We start from the raw sequence: 14051 nt of genomic DNA, 5'->3' as shown, positions 1-14051 counted from the left end.
CTAATATTGCTACCGCGTTCTAAAAAGCGAAACAAGAAATTTTATGGCGCAAAATGGTACGATGGATCTTTTCTTTTTAAAACATTCTTATTCTTTTTTATCGTCACTCACAATGAGGGGGTGGAGCAATCATAGCTAAAGATGAATGGCTGATGCATAGAGTCGCAGGACCTGTGAGCAATGAAACAAGGATAAGAAAGAGAGAGCAAAAAAAAGAGTCCCCACGCAGTCAAACTTGCCAAAGAAAGTGCAAATAAGTTAGGAGAAAATTTTAAACTCTTGCATGAATAAAATTCTTTCTTGTCGGTAACCGATTAATAAAAAAAAAACTCAGCACAGTAACAAAAGTTGACCGAAAGAAGATCATCAAACTCCTGTGCTTGCACCCACCCACACTTTTCCGAGGAAGGCTCCACACCGTTTTGGCGTATTCTGCATGCAGGGTGGGTCGTGAAGCAAATCCCACAAAATGGCCCACTCAATCCGAGTCGTCGTCGGTGTCGGTAATTCACCGGAAATGATGCGGTTGTTTTACGATTATGATACATCCATGAAATTTTGGCCGAAGAGGCGCGCTGCTGCCGGGGCAACAATTGTACCATTGGCAGTTGCTGGTTTCCTTGTTGTTGTTCCTTGGGTCATTGGATGTGTGACAAGACCACACGTTTTCGGACACTGGGACAAATTTTTGGACTTAAAGGGAAAGCCATAGACTTTTTTGGATGCATCTTAAAAGCCTTTTTTCATTTATTTAAAACCACGAAATTTTAATATTTCGTTGCAGAAACGCGGTTTGTAGCTCCCAAATCAGCTAAAACTTTTGTGAAAAACTTCATCTATTTCCAATAGCTATAAAAAATTCAACTTCGATATGTTTTAATGATGGATTCAGAGCTAATTTTTTAACCATCTATATAGAGTGCAGCAGCCATCAATTTTTAACCATCTATGCAGGGTGCAGTGATAAAAAAAAATACTTTTTTTTTTCTAGTTCGCTGGAGTTGAATCGTCCACGCATAAAACCCAAGAAAGTTTTATCAGGGCTGTTTTAAAAATTTTGATAAGAGAAATTATTATATATCCCCGTTTTTCTGGGGGTGAAGAAAGTACGGTTACAACTATAAAATTCCTTAATTATTTTTTAATAATTTGAAAAGTAGAATAGCAGTTGCCTTTAAATTCAGACAGGAAAAAATATTGTTAAAGGGCATCGCCACCACGAGATTGCTCTCAATTTTCCAAATCAAACAAAACAAAACCAAATGTGTAGTAATTATTTTTGTTTAGGTATGTGTCAAAAACGAAATTGTTTAAGTTAGTTTTCTAAAAATAATCAGCCTTAAACACGATTTCAAATCTGCTAAGGAATTTTGATGAAAATGATTTTTTTTTTATGTTTTGTTTTTTTGTTGAGTTATTCTTCGGTTTTAAGCAAATATGCCCGAACATTGTTTGGAAATTGCCTCGATTTTATGTCGACAATTTTTTGATTACAAGGTTTTTAGATAACAAAGCCGGGATTTATCCGACCCGGATAAGTGTTGAAGAAATTCTAGTAACTTTAAACACCAACTCTCTTAAAAAATATATTAAGAAAAACTATTCGCAAGGAGTACATTCATACCCATATTTTGTGAGAAGCAGAATTTCACAGTGTTTTTTAAAGTTATTTGACTTGTTCGACCGAGGTTCTGAATTCATTTCGCTTGTGCAGCTCCAAAGTAAGCGAACGCGACACAAATCGCACTGATAATTTTCTTAAGCAGAAAAGTAGGACAGAAACTTTAGAGTCTCATAACCCTTCAATGCATGACTTTTGAAATGAGAATAGCAATTATTCCTTCAGTGAAATAATCACATTCGAATAAAACAACTGAACAGGTTCAAAATCGTTATTTCAAGTCTAATCAAAGCTATGGCCCATCAAAGTTCAGGAATATTTTTTTTTCAATTGTTGATTTCTTTTAATACGATTTTGCTAGTTTTTTCCAGATATTTTTCAATAGTTGCATGAAGATGTTTGTGATTGATTGTGATGAAAAAAATTGCAAAAAATTTCCGTATCTAAAAAAATAACAGCGATTTTCTAAAAAATTCTTTTTCCGAACAAATTAATTAGTTTGACCATTTTTGTACATACCTTCTTTGAAATCTCAAACCTAATTCAAACACCGTAATAAAAATACTACAAGTTAATTTCTTTAAATCTCAAGAATAACTTTGTGAATACCTAACTTAAAAAATGTCCACGCTTTCCGAGATATTTGGATTTTAATTAGTGTTGATTTTAAACTACAAAATGCATTAAAGGGTTAAGCTGTTTTAAGACTTAACTTTCTTTGGATTGGAAGTATCGAATCCTTAAACATTTACCTATAAAACTAGTTTTAACGATTGCCATGTAAGGAATGAAGTTACACACGGACGGTTTCCCATTTTAAGTCTAAATGTCTTTTTTTCTACTTTTTTGGAGGTCCAATATTTGTCGTATCTTAAAACATGACACAAATGTTTTAAAATCGGTGAAATTTGCAAATGATTCTGTATAGATTAAATGTATACATATACACGTTTGCTTCTATTTGAATGAATAGAAAAGATTCTGCACGTTGAAGACAACAAATTGTACATCGTCAGCGAAAAAAAAGAATGATTTGACCATTTCTGCCAAGGAAAATTAATCGTTCCATTAAATTTTTCTAAATTGTCAATTTAAAAAAAATGTAAAATCGATCATATGAGGTAAAAAATGAATAATTTTTATAAACATATTTGCTACCACTTTATATTGCATTGCTATTTTTTTTAAAATGTGTTTTAATTTTCGATACAATAATTGAAGGTAAAATTATTTCACAGTATCCTTTTATTTCCTCCAAAAACTGCTGGAGCTAGGGACAGATACTCATTTGAAATGTATATTTTTTTACATTTTTTCGAACATTCTTGAATAAACTGTTTTGTATGTTTTAAATTTATTCAAAATTTTAAGTATATCGTTAAAAAACAAAATATGGAATTGTTTTTATTATTCGGCTGAGGGAATTTTCACGATGTTCTGTATTTCACAGAAAGATTAACTCAGATTATCAGTCTAAAAGCCTTACTGCTTTTGCCAAAGTTCTTTGAAAATGAAATTAAGAAGAGGTCAACTCGATAATTTGATGTGATGTTATTCAGCAGTTTAGTAAAAAAAAATTCGAAAACGATTTTTCGATTATTCCGACGTTTCGATGCTGTTTAGCTTACACTTCAATTTTCCACTCTCTCAAAAATTTCAAAAAAGACCAAATAAGTTAAAAAGTGATTCACAAGTTGATAATAGTTAATAACAGGAATGAGCAAGTTTTTGCTGCAAAAGGTCAAATTGAATTTGAAATATTTTCGGGGTGCCGCACTCAAAATAATGTTTATAAATAGTTAGCAGAGCTTTACGTTATTTTTGACGATAAATAGAGAAAACAGAAATTTTACATTGTTAAATACAAATCTATAATCGATTTGAACATTTTCACTGACCTTTCTTACAAACAAAAACATCGTTTGTTCCCATTTTTTTTATTAGAAACGATAATTAATTGTAACTTTTTTTTAAACCAAAGAAAGACCTTCAACTTTTCGTGGTTGGAAGAAGGTTTTGACCCTTTTCTAGGAGAAACTGTTTTTTTTAACTGATGCTACTATTCGTCATCACTTCAGCTTAAACTGGAAGTATAAAATTAAACCAGAGCGAAAACTTTTAGTGAGAAAAAATAATTTTTATTAAATTTGTTAACTTTAAATCCTTCTTCTGTATTCGTTTTCGAAAAGTTTTTTCACTTTTGAAATTTTGTCCTCGAATACTAGATTTTTCCTACAAACGATGAAAAAACTGTTCCGTTTAAGATCATTACTTTGCGGCATTTTGAACGATAGTAGTAAAATCACTGAAAAATTCATAAATTCACAGCTTTTTAATTGAACTCTGTCAAAGTTCGAATTACACTCTTGATCCTTTATTTTTGTTAACAGATTTATTTCATTTTCATTAATTTTATTCAAAGGCCTTTTACAGCAGATTCATGAAAACCTTATAACTATTTGTCGATGTTCGGCATGTTTTTTTTATGAAATTTTGGAATACAGCATCACAGATAATAGTTCCAAAATGTTTGGCTAGATCACGGTAATACAAATTTTGATTTGGTCGAGAATTCATAATTTTTGTCGAAGATTTTGATGGTTAATCATGATGATAAGAAATCGGAAATCGTTTCTCAGTATTTATTATTAGGAAATTTAAAAAATTCACTTGTATATGGTTTTATTTTTAACGGTATTTGACTGCTAACAGGACAAGCCATTTTTCCAAATTAAGTAAAATAATTTAATTTTGAAAAAAAAAAACAAAATCTTCTCAGTACATTTATCATAAAACTTTAACATTGCTTGAAACGAAAATAAAAAAGATCTCACTAACGTACTGAAGAATGCCTGTTATCAGATGTAGCCTAGGGATTTTTTGAATACTTTCACAATTCGCTGTTATTAATTTAAATTTGAAATTGACGGTTAAATCATTAGAAAATAATGGAATCTGGACAAAAAAAAAACTCCAATATTACATTTTGCCAATAAATAAGATTGTATCTAAGGGAGATGAGGGCATAATGGCCACCTTAAGGAAAATGCTTATTTAACCATAGAGAACAGATGTAATATGTGAATTAAATCATTGTTTTGTGTTCAGACACTCAAATAGTCTTTTGCCTAATTGGATGAAACTTGAAAAAGAAGATAAAAACATTTAAAAATGCATTTTAAAAATGTTTGCCGAAAGCTGAAAACCAGTCACTGTAGAGGCATAATGAGAAACCCCCCGGGGCAGTATGAGCACCATTAATGAAGGCATAATGAGCGTTTTCTGTCGGGGATTCTAGCAGCAAATTTGACTCGATGAAGTCAACTGACTAATAGAGCTACAGCTTAACTTGTATCGTCTGACGATTTGGCCTATTGGTTAGATGTCGGATAGGTAATCAGTAGGATCGAGTTCGGTTCCTGGTCGAGGTGATTTTTTTTTTCATTTATCATTCATGATCATGATTGCACTAAACGGTGAGGCGTTGAATCATCAAACAAAGCAATAACAAAATAATCTAGGCCTGTTTGTAGAATTCAAAGAATTAACACTTGCTCATACATGTTTCTGGTGTTTTGTATGACGGATGATGCTTTGATACTATTAGCCGTATAATGAAACAATAAAAAAAATCAGTCATGAATGGTATGTACAAAAAAAAATCCCCATGAACAGGAATCGAACTCGAACCTTATCAATAGGCCAAATCGACAGACGTAAAAAGTCAAGCTATAGCTCAATTATTCAGTTAACTTCATCCAGTTGAACTCGCTGCTAAATTCCCCGGCAGAAAACGCTCATTATGCATTCATTTATAGTGCTCTGTTCGCCTCTAGTGAACAAATTAAAGTAATAACGCGTTAAAATTGATTAAAGTGAAAAATCAAAAATTTTAAAATTTTGGTTGAGAAACAATGTGTAGATCATGTTGCAGAGCGTACATTTCAGATCAAGATGATTTAAAGGTCATAAAAGCTCATTTGGTGGTGCTCAAAATTTATAATATTTTCGTCACTTGAGAACCTAGCTGGTTATTCTTTAATATTTCTGTAAAGATGAAAAGGATATTTCTTTTTTGATGAAAAATTAATTCTATAGGTAGTACGAAACAAGTCCTTATGAAAAACAGTTTAAGAAAATACGTACTTAAGTAGAAAAAAGGAGTGCTTATTATGCCCTGGGCGCTCGTTATGCCCTCATCTCCCCTATGCCTTTTGTAGAACACAATAATTGCTTAAAATTCTAGAATTATATGACAATTAGAGTAGTTTCTTATTTTATTGAGTTACTGACATATTATTTAATTTTTAATAGTTGTGGACAAATATTTAAAGATGGTTTACAATTTTATTTTTTTTTTTACATTTTATCGTAGAAAAAGTAACATAAATTCAATTAAAGAAAAGTTTCGCGGACCGCACAAACATGTCACGAGGGCCGGGAGGCCCTGGTTTAAAGACTGATTTTTCTTTTTTGAAAATGTGTTACATATTTTAAATCTTTTAGGATAAGATCATCGAGTGACTTTGGACGATGATGAAACATTTTCTACTGGGTTGTATATCACAGCCTCATGTAGCATAGCTGATAATGCATTGGCCTAGGATGCCGAATTTTGCAGCTAAAAATCCTGCACATGATAGAATATTGGGTATCTCTATATATTTAAGAAACATTTAAAATGAACAGTATCAACAATGTTAAAGAGCAAAAAAATATTTCCCTTATAATGTTCTCTACGGACTTTATTATCTAGAGTACCTACATTAGAGGCTTGCCCTACAAAAAAATTGAGTTCTGAAGCACCATCTTCCTGAAACCAGTGATAAAATTCACAATAAGCTCAGTGTTATTCGCAAATGACTTAAGGACAATGAATTTTGAAAATATGATTTATTGTGGAAAAAAAACTATGAGATTTAAAGAGAACGTTTTGGTTTGCTTCCAATTATCTGTTAGTACCAACAGTTCCACTTCATTTGCTGTACCCTGTACATAAAATATTTCAATGAGTTTTTCACCTTATTTTAGGTTTTAACCAATATTTTTGTAAATTCTAATTTTGTCGTCTGAAATGGCCCATTGTCCCCGATAGTTAAAATCGTAACCACAGAGTGTATAATTGATGTCCATTCATTGTAGCTAGGTATCTCCTTTCGGTCGTCCCGTTTCTGTGCTACCCTCCTCAGATCGATCCCTTCTTCTAGCTATACAAACACGACATGGAAGAAGTGGCAACCAGAAACCCTTCATCACTAATAGCGGCCGTAAAGTTTCATAGTCCGGTCGGATTGATGAGGTTTTATTCGAATGGAAGCCGACTGGCCGCCTAGCCATTCATTCATTGGACCGAAAACAACCAACCGGAAGAGAGTCAAAACCAAAAGACTTGAGACCAACAATGGAAGGGTCATTCCAGGAATACGACTTAATTATTTCGAAATGAAACGAGAGATTACAGCAGCGAAAATAAACTTTATGAATGCACTGAATGCATATCGTAGTGTAATAATTTTACTATTAAGATGTTGTATAACAAAATGAAGACAATAGCGAGTAGCTGGAATAAATTTTAAGAGGCCTTTGAAATGTTCTCAATTAAGATAAATGTGAAGATAGTTTCAGAAACAGTCCCACTTTTTACATTCAATTTTAAAATTGCAATTCAAATATATCTACTTAAAGTTGTGATAAAAACTTGAAACAGGATTTCTCTACATTTACTGACACTTTTGCATATAAATTTATTAATTAGCTCTATCGTTTTGGAGATATCTCAGACAAATCCCAGTTTAAAACTTATTTCGATAAAAAATTCTTTTTCTCAGGAGAACCAATCTATAGCTGTCAAATATGGGGAAAAGGTAATAGGCTTAATTGAAATACGGCTCAGTTCAGGTGACTTTTGCCCGACGGAAAGAAAAGCGAAAAAGGCTCTAAGTAAAGGCTACCCAAATAAACCCAAAGCAAAAAAGGCATTTTCCCCAATTTTCCAGAAGGTACATTTTTCCAAACTCAGTAGAACCGGAAAAGGGCATCTTCTTCTGCAAATGAGAGAGTTGAAAAGTTTTCAAAAGAAAACTTTTACAGAACAAAATTTTCTCTTTTTTCGCAAAATAGGGAAAAAGAGGCAAACAGGAGGGAACGAAAGGAAATTGGGGCGATTCAATTCTAGAAACCATGGCTACCGGATTTCGGGAAAATGCTCTGGCAGCAGACAAACTGGCAATCGCTCAAAGAACATCTTTCCGGAACCGAGTGCCTTTGCCGATAATCGTCTAATTAATCTGCCATTTAAGATGTACGGCGCGAGGCGCTTCATTAGTGACTAATTGAATTCCGGCGGCAGTCCGGCCTTTTTTGGCGGAACGAATTTCGGAGGAAGCAGTTCGGTTCCGGTTGTCTGTAAATATTCTTGAACCCTTGACTTGGCCGGCGAAGAAGTTGGTACACTATGTCGGCAGTTGCCTTGATCCACAGATTCGTGTCTGGGATGTTGAACTTCAAGGTTTTGTTACAAACGGAATATCAATATAAAGTTTTAAATTTATAGAAATTGTTCTAAGATATCACTAAAACAAAAAATAACACTTTATAAATTTGAATGATTTTGTCATCTAAAAGAAGCTATCCAAAAACTTGACCGTGATTTGCATACTGTAAAGTTTTTTTTATGAATCAACCATATGTATAACTTACCCCCAGAGACGATGCAGTTCAGCTCCAGGATGCCACCCTCTTCGAAAGGGCCGGCATGCTGGGGAAGCTCGAAACCATTGGAGTCGTGAATCCGCGGAACGTCCGGTGGCACTGGAAAAAAAAAATTGAAGATAATTATAACATCACATATTAATCCATATTAATCGTGAAAAAAAAAACTGAAAATAGTGGAGATGAGAAAAATCGAAACGGGCTTGTGATATAGCTCAGTTGGCAAGTCTGTTGTCTCCTGAGCCGATGTTCGCGAGTTCAAGCCCAAGAGTAAACATCGAACACAGTTGTACCGGTAAGTTCTTCAATAACGATCCGCCAACTGCAACGTTGATAAAGTCGCGAATGCAATAAAGATGGTAAAACGACTATAATCGAAACAAAAAAAAAAGAAAAATCGAAGAAATAAGGAAAACCAAGTTAACTTTTTTTTTATAGATTAAAGATTTAATAGGTAAAATCAGTACTTTAAAAAATGATTCAAAGATTGTGTTCGCCAAAAAATTGTTAAGATCTCCTGTAGAAATTGAAACTTTTGTCTTTTTTCTGAAAAAAGTTTATAAAAAGAGCCAAATTTGCACAAAGAAATTAATTCGAGAACGAATTCCAGTGTAATTTGAGATCAGTTGCCAAGCAATGCCGTTGAAATGCAAATACACGTGGGCAAAATAATCGACAACTTTCCAAAGTCGATGATCCTTTTTTTTTATTTTGTTCATCATTTTATACAATATGCTAAATATGAATAAAATATTACATTATAATCTCGCATTTTGGGAACACAGATGTCAAATGATTATCATTCTAGCTTTTCAAGGACTTTTCGTAACACTGTTTTTTGAAGGTTTTTACATTACAATTAAATCACAAAAAATTTGCTGGTAATTATTTACTGTGTCAAAGCATTTTTTTTCATTTTTCCACGTCAATTTATTTTTTGGAACTGTTCTGTTTATTCAAATATTTTTAGGCACATAGGCAGTTCTTATCGAAATAATGACACTTAATCTACGAATTCTTAACTTAAAGGAGCCATAGAAAATGGTTAAGAGATTTGTTGATTGGCAGTATCATTACAATATTGTTGAGTAATCATGTAGAGTTGAGTAATCATGTAGAAAAAAGACGACTGTTGTTCTAATTATTTCAGCTAGTTATACTGTTCAAGCCAATTGTCATCAGCTTGAAAAATTTTTTAGTTCCGGAAATTTCTAGAATTTTCAGCAAATGATTATTCTCACGTGCATCGAATGTTCTGGAATTTCTATTTTGTTCCACACAATTTGCTCTTATCGAAGGTTCCGGAACCATCTTTGTATATAAGTTAGCGCGTGGCGGGAACATTCCAGAAGGTTCGATGCGCGTATAAATAAAGCCTCGTGTTGCAAGACGAGGTCAGTTCCATTCAATAATCGCGGGCGTTTATATCGTCTAAATCGTAAGTGAACCTACCAAGTAAATGTAACCTTCTAAGTTGAAGAGTAGAAAAAAAGAGAACCCGTTAAGTTGAAGTGATATCCTATCTTATTTGAAGAACAAACCCAGAATACAGTCCACTTGCCCAAACATATACCAATCACCAAAGTGTAGATGATTTTATTCGCATTCAACTATAAATATAGTAGATTCAACAGCAAACTGCTAATTGATCTTACACAAGCATTAATGAATATAAGACTTTGTGTTGCCATAAGTTTTTTCGATGCCTTTTGAGTCACCAAGCATCAGTGTAAAAATTTGAGATGATTTGATTGATTCCTGAGTTAGCCCAACGCGTTTCAATTTTGTATGCAAATTTGAATGCAAAAAGAAATTCCTGCATTTTTGGTTTTAACTGTTCCTGAGCTGCATTTTTTTGCTTACATGACAAGCAGCTAAGCTTTTTATTAAGAAGTTACAACCAATTTGAAATTAAAAATCTGAATCCAGTAAAAAGTATTTTAAAATGGCAGACTTTGCCTGCTAAAGCTTTAAGTGATTTCATGAAATGTTTTGCGGAGGAAAATATAATCCCCTGGTTATGCAAATCAGGTTTTTTGGGATTTTTTATTCTAATGCAAAGGCTACACAGCTTTTAAATATGCAATCAAAAACGCTAAAATAAAAAAAAATGTGGAAAAAACCTATATAACATTTAATATTTTTTTTCTGGGGTTCAAGTTAGGGTTGTGCTTTGTTCACGTGAATTGTACTGCAAGAATCAAACAATATTTTTCATTCAAAGTTAGTTTGTGTAAATTCGGATGTAAGGAATGAGTCATACATATCACCATATGACCTTATAATAAGTGATAAAATCCATCAAACGGATTAAAAACTGATCGGAAAATCAATAACTAGGTCATTTAACCGAAAAATATTATCCTGATGAAAATGTTAGTTTTCACTTCTTTTTCCATTCCGTTAGTCAGTTTGTAAGCTTCTATTTATCTATTCTTCATTATATCGACAACAAATTTTATTTGATTCAAAGTTCTTACTGTACCCGAGCCGACTAGTATGCCAAAATTATACCATATTTTGCTATCATGCCTTTGAAGTTAAATTTGGTATCGTGTAAGGTGGTACAATCGTATAATTCCAAAATTTGGGTCTCATTTTTCATATGTGGACGCTGGACCGCTGCAAAAAATTACTTTTTGCTCCCATATGTTTTTTCGATGACTTTACGGTAACCAAGCATCAGTGTAAAATGTAAAATTATTTGGTTGATTCCTGAGATAGCGCAAAGCGTTTCAATTCCGTATGAAAATTTGTTTGTGAGAAGAAATTTTCACAAATTAAATTATAAAAAAAAAATTAATAAGCTAGAAATGAAGTTGGTCATTGATTTTCGGGTTTGACTGTTCATAAGCTTCATTTTTAACTAACACGACAAGCAGCTTAGCGTTTCACGAGAAAACTTTAACCATTTCAAAACGAAAACTCTGAATCCATTGAAAAGTATTTATAAATGGCAGACTCTGTTTGCTAGAGCTTTTGATAATTTCTTGAATTGATTCTGCAAAGGTTATATGAATTAATAAGTTCTCTGTCTATGCAAAGCACTTTTTTGAGATATTTTTTCATCATACGGCTACACAGCTTTAAAATAAGCAGTGGAAATAGCTGATATTTGAGAAATAAATTTTGAAAAAAAAAGTAATACCTTTTTTGGGTACAAGTTAGAATTGTGCTTTGTTCACATGAATTGTACTGCAAGAGTCAATCAATATTTTCCATTCAAAGTTATATTTTTTGGAATTTTCAGTATATCACTGGCGATTTTTGATTAAAAAATTTTTGAATGATTTTTTTTCCACCCATCTTTCTCGGTAAGTTTTTTTTCAATCACTTAGCAAAAATGTTAATCTGATGTTTTTCGCATTTACCTAGCAAAAAAGGAAATAATAAAATTTTCTCATTCATTCATTTAAAAGGTTAATGATTTGACTGGTTTCTTCAATCAAAAATTTAAAAAAAATCTTCGCCAGACTCGTAACAATTCTACTTCGCGTTCGTACATTCACGCCCTTCTCCCTTCGACTAATCCAGGTCCACTTCACTTCACTAAGAGATAAGTTTCACTCTTTACCTCTTTTCCAAAGTGAATTGTACTATTTTATCCAGCTCAATTCAGGTGAACTTCACCTCGCTACGAGGTAAGATTTACCTTCTAGGGATTCATCTTTTTTCTCGGTGAACTGTCCATTTTTTCCAGCTCGATTCAGGTGAACTTTACCTCACTTTGAGATGAGTTTCTGCTCGAAAAAGTAGAAGTTACCATTTCGGCTTTCATGAGTGTTTGCCTTGCTATCTCTTTAAATTTTACCTTTAAATTATTTTCCGTGTATCACATTTAGCTAAAATATGATATTTTCAACTGATATGTTATAATTGATTCAGCTGTAAATATTATAGATCATACAACAAATGTATGATTGATTCTAGGTGTTGAACTATAAAAATAATATATTCAACTATTTATTCACCTATCACATTTAACTACCGTCAACTGGGGCAACATGCAACACTTTTCAACTTCAATGGCTTCTAAAAAACTCACATTCACAGATTATCATTCCCTTTATGCATCAAAAGTTTTAAGGTTAGTAGAACATCAAATGGACGTAGTCAGAAAAATTATTGGTTTCTTCAGTTTATTCAGAAAAAGTAGTAACTTGCAAAAAACGTTGATTTTAATGATAAATCTAATGAAGACGTTACGTAATGTAAAGTTTTTGATACATTTTTGATGACATAAAGGCCATTTCGCATAAAAAAACCCCATTGCAGTAATTTCTGGTTCTGTTGAAACTAATTTTTACATTTTATCTGCACATGAAGATATTGCATTCATTTAGGGGTAAAAAAAATACTACATAAAACGCTTCAGACTGAAATCATAAAAATAAATGCTAGGATAAATGAAATTTCAATATTGACAAATGTGTGATGCAAAACAATCATATTAGAGCATATGGAAACGAGTTTTAAAAAGTGTCTCTTTGATTTACATTTTGTTGCATCTTAGCCCAGGCAAGTAACTGAGTTTTAAGAATATGTAGGTAGGGTGGGTGTTCCTAATTTGGCATGTGTTTCTAATGGTAACATACCGATTGATTTTGACTGATTGTGACGTTATTTACGACTTATCACAATAACAAGAAACAAATGATAATGTAACGGATCATCTTAACTCCAATCAAACACACAATTTAGTTTTCTAACTCCTATTTTTTTTAGTAAAAACCGGTTTGTTTCAAAATATGCCCAAATTGAATGGGATTCTTAGCACGTTTTTAAAAAAAACACAGTTTTAGAAATGGAAGATATAACCTGAGCTTTTGAACCGATTTTTTTGAAAATTTATGTCGGATTTTTAATTACAATGATTTTTGTAATTAGACTGTTAGCATCATGTTTTATTCAAGTAAAACTAAAAAAAAAGGCTATGTCCATAATAAGGAACACTTTAGGAACAGTGTGTTCCTAATGTTGGACAGAGTCAAAGTGTTCCAAACAATATTGAAGTTAAAGAGGTTTTTTAATAAATATGATTGACGTAAAATAAATAAAATAAATAATTGACGTTAAGTTGTTAAGTTTATTTTATCTCAACTTTGTTTTCAACTAACTGTAAAATAAATGGTTAGTATAGGTTAAAACATGATATTTTTTATAACTATAACTTTTATAAACTAACTAGACATAACTATAGTGTATTTCAAAGCTGTATCTTTAAGTTGAGAAAATATTTTTGAAAGATTTTACAGAGCGCTGTTAAAGAAACCCGAAGAAGTTCTGGAAATAGACATGAAGCTTCACAGCTTAGAGAAACCATGACTATAATTGAATTTAAGGAAGCTTTTAATAAAATCTATGTGTCTATTCTAGAGAAAAATTTATCCTTATTTATGACTTGATGGGCATGAGCATTGTACAAAAGTTCGAAGAAAATTCAAAAGAAATAATTTGAATCATTGAACCATTTGTATTTAACTTTTACAATAAAATCGTCTTCTCGAAAATTGCAGGAGATTTCTATATACAAAATACTCCAATGTATAAAGAACAGATGTCTGCTTATGTGTATTTAGAGTTTTAAAACACATATTTCAGCTGAAAACTGCTCGAGTCAGAGCATATCGATATTATCGATTTTCAAATAATTAAAGAACATCAGGAAAACTTCTTGGAGTCTGCTACAAACCAGCAAAATCTAAATCTGTCACATGTA

At 32.2% G+C, this 14051-nt stretch overlaps 1 protein-coding gene across 2 annotated transcripts in view; it reads right to left on the bottom strand.

Annotated features, from left to right (window-relative positions):
• Positions 1–14051, bottom strand: part of LOC129751670 (hemicentin-1) — a 1296938-nt gene that overhangs the window by 638487 nt on the left and 644400 nt on the right. For both annotated transcript variants that reach the window (XM_055747314.1, XM_055747315.1), the window contains exon 6: positions 8321–8431. In XM_055747314.1, coding sequence (XP_055603289.1) covers positions 8321–8431 — 111 coding nt within the window. The remainder of the gene's footprint in view (positions 1–8320; positions 8432–14051) is intronic.

Source organism: Uranotaenia lowii, chromosome 3, assembly GCF_029784155.1.
Source record: "Uranotaenia lowii strain MFRU-FL chromosome 3, ASM2978415v1, whole genome shotgun sequence".
NCBI lineage: Eukaryota > Metazoa > Arthropoda > Insecta > Diptera > Culicidae > Uranotaenia > Uranotaenia lowii.
The sequence above is the reverse complement of the archived record's forward strand: the minus strand, read 5'-3'. Positions and strand labels throughout refer to the sequence as shown.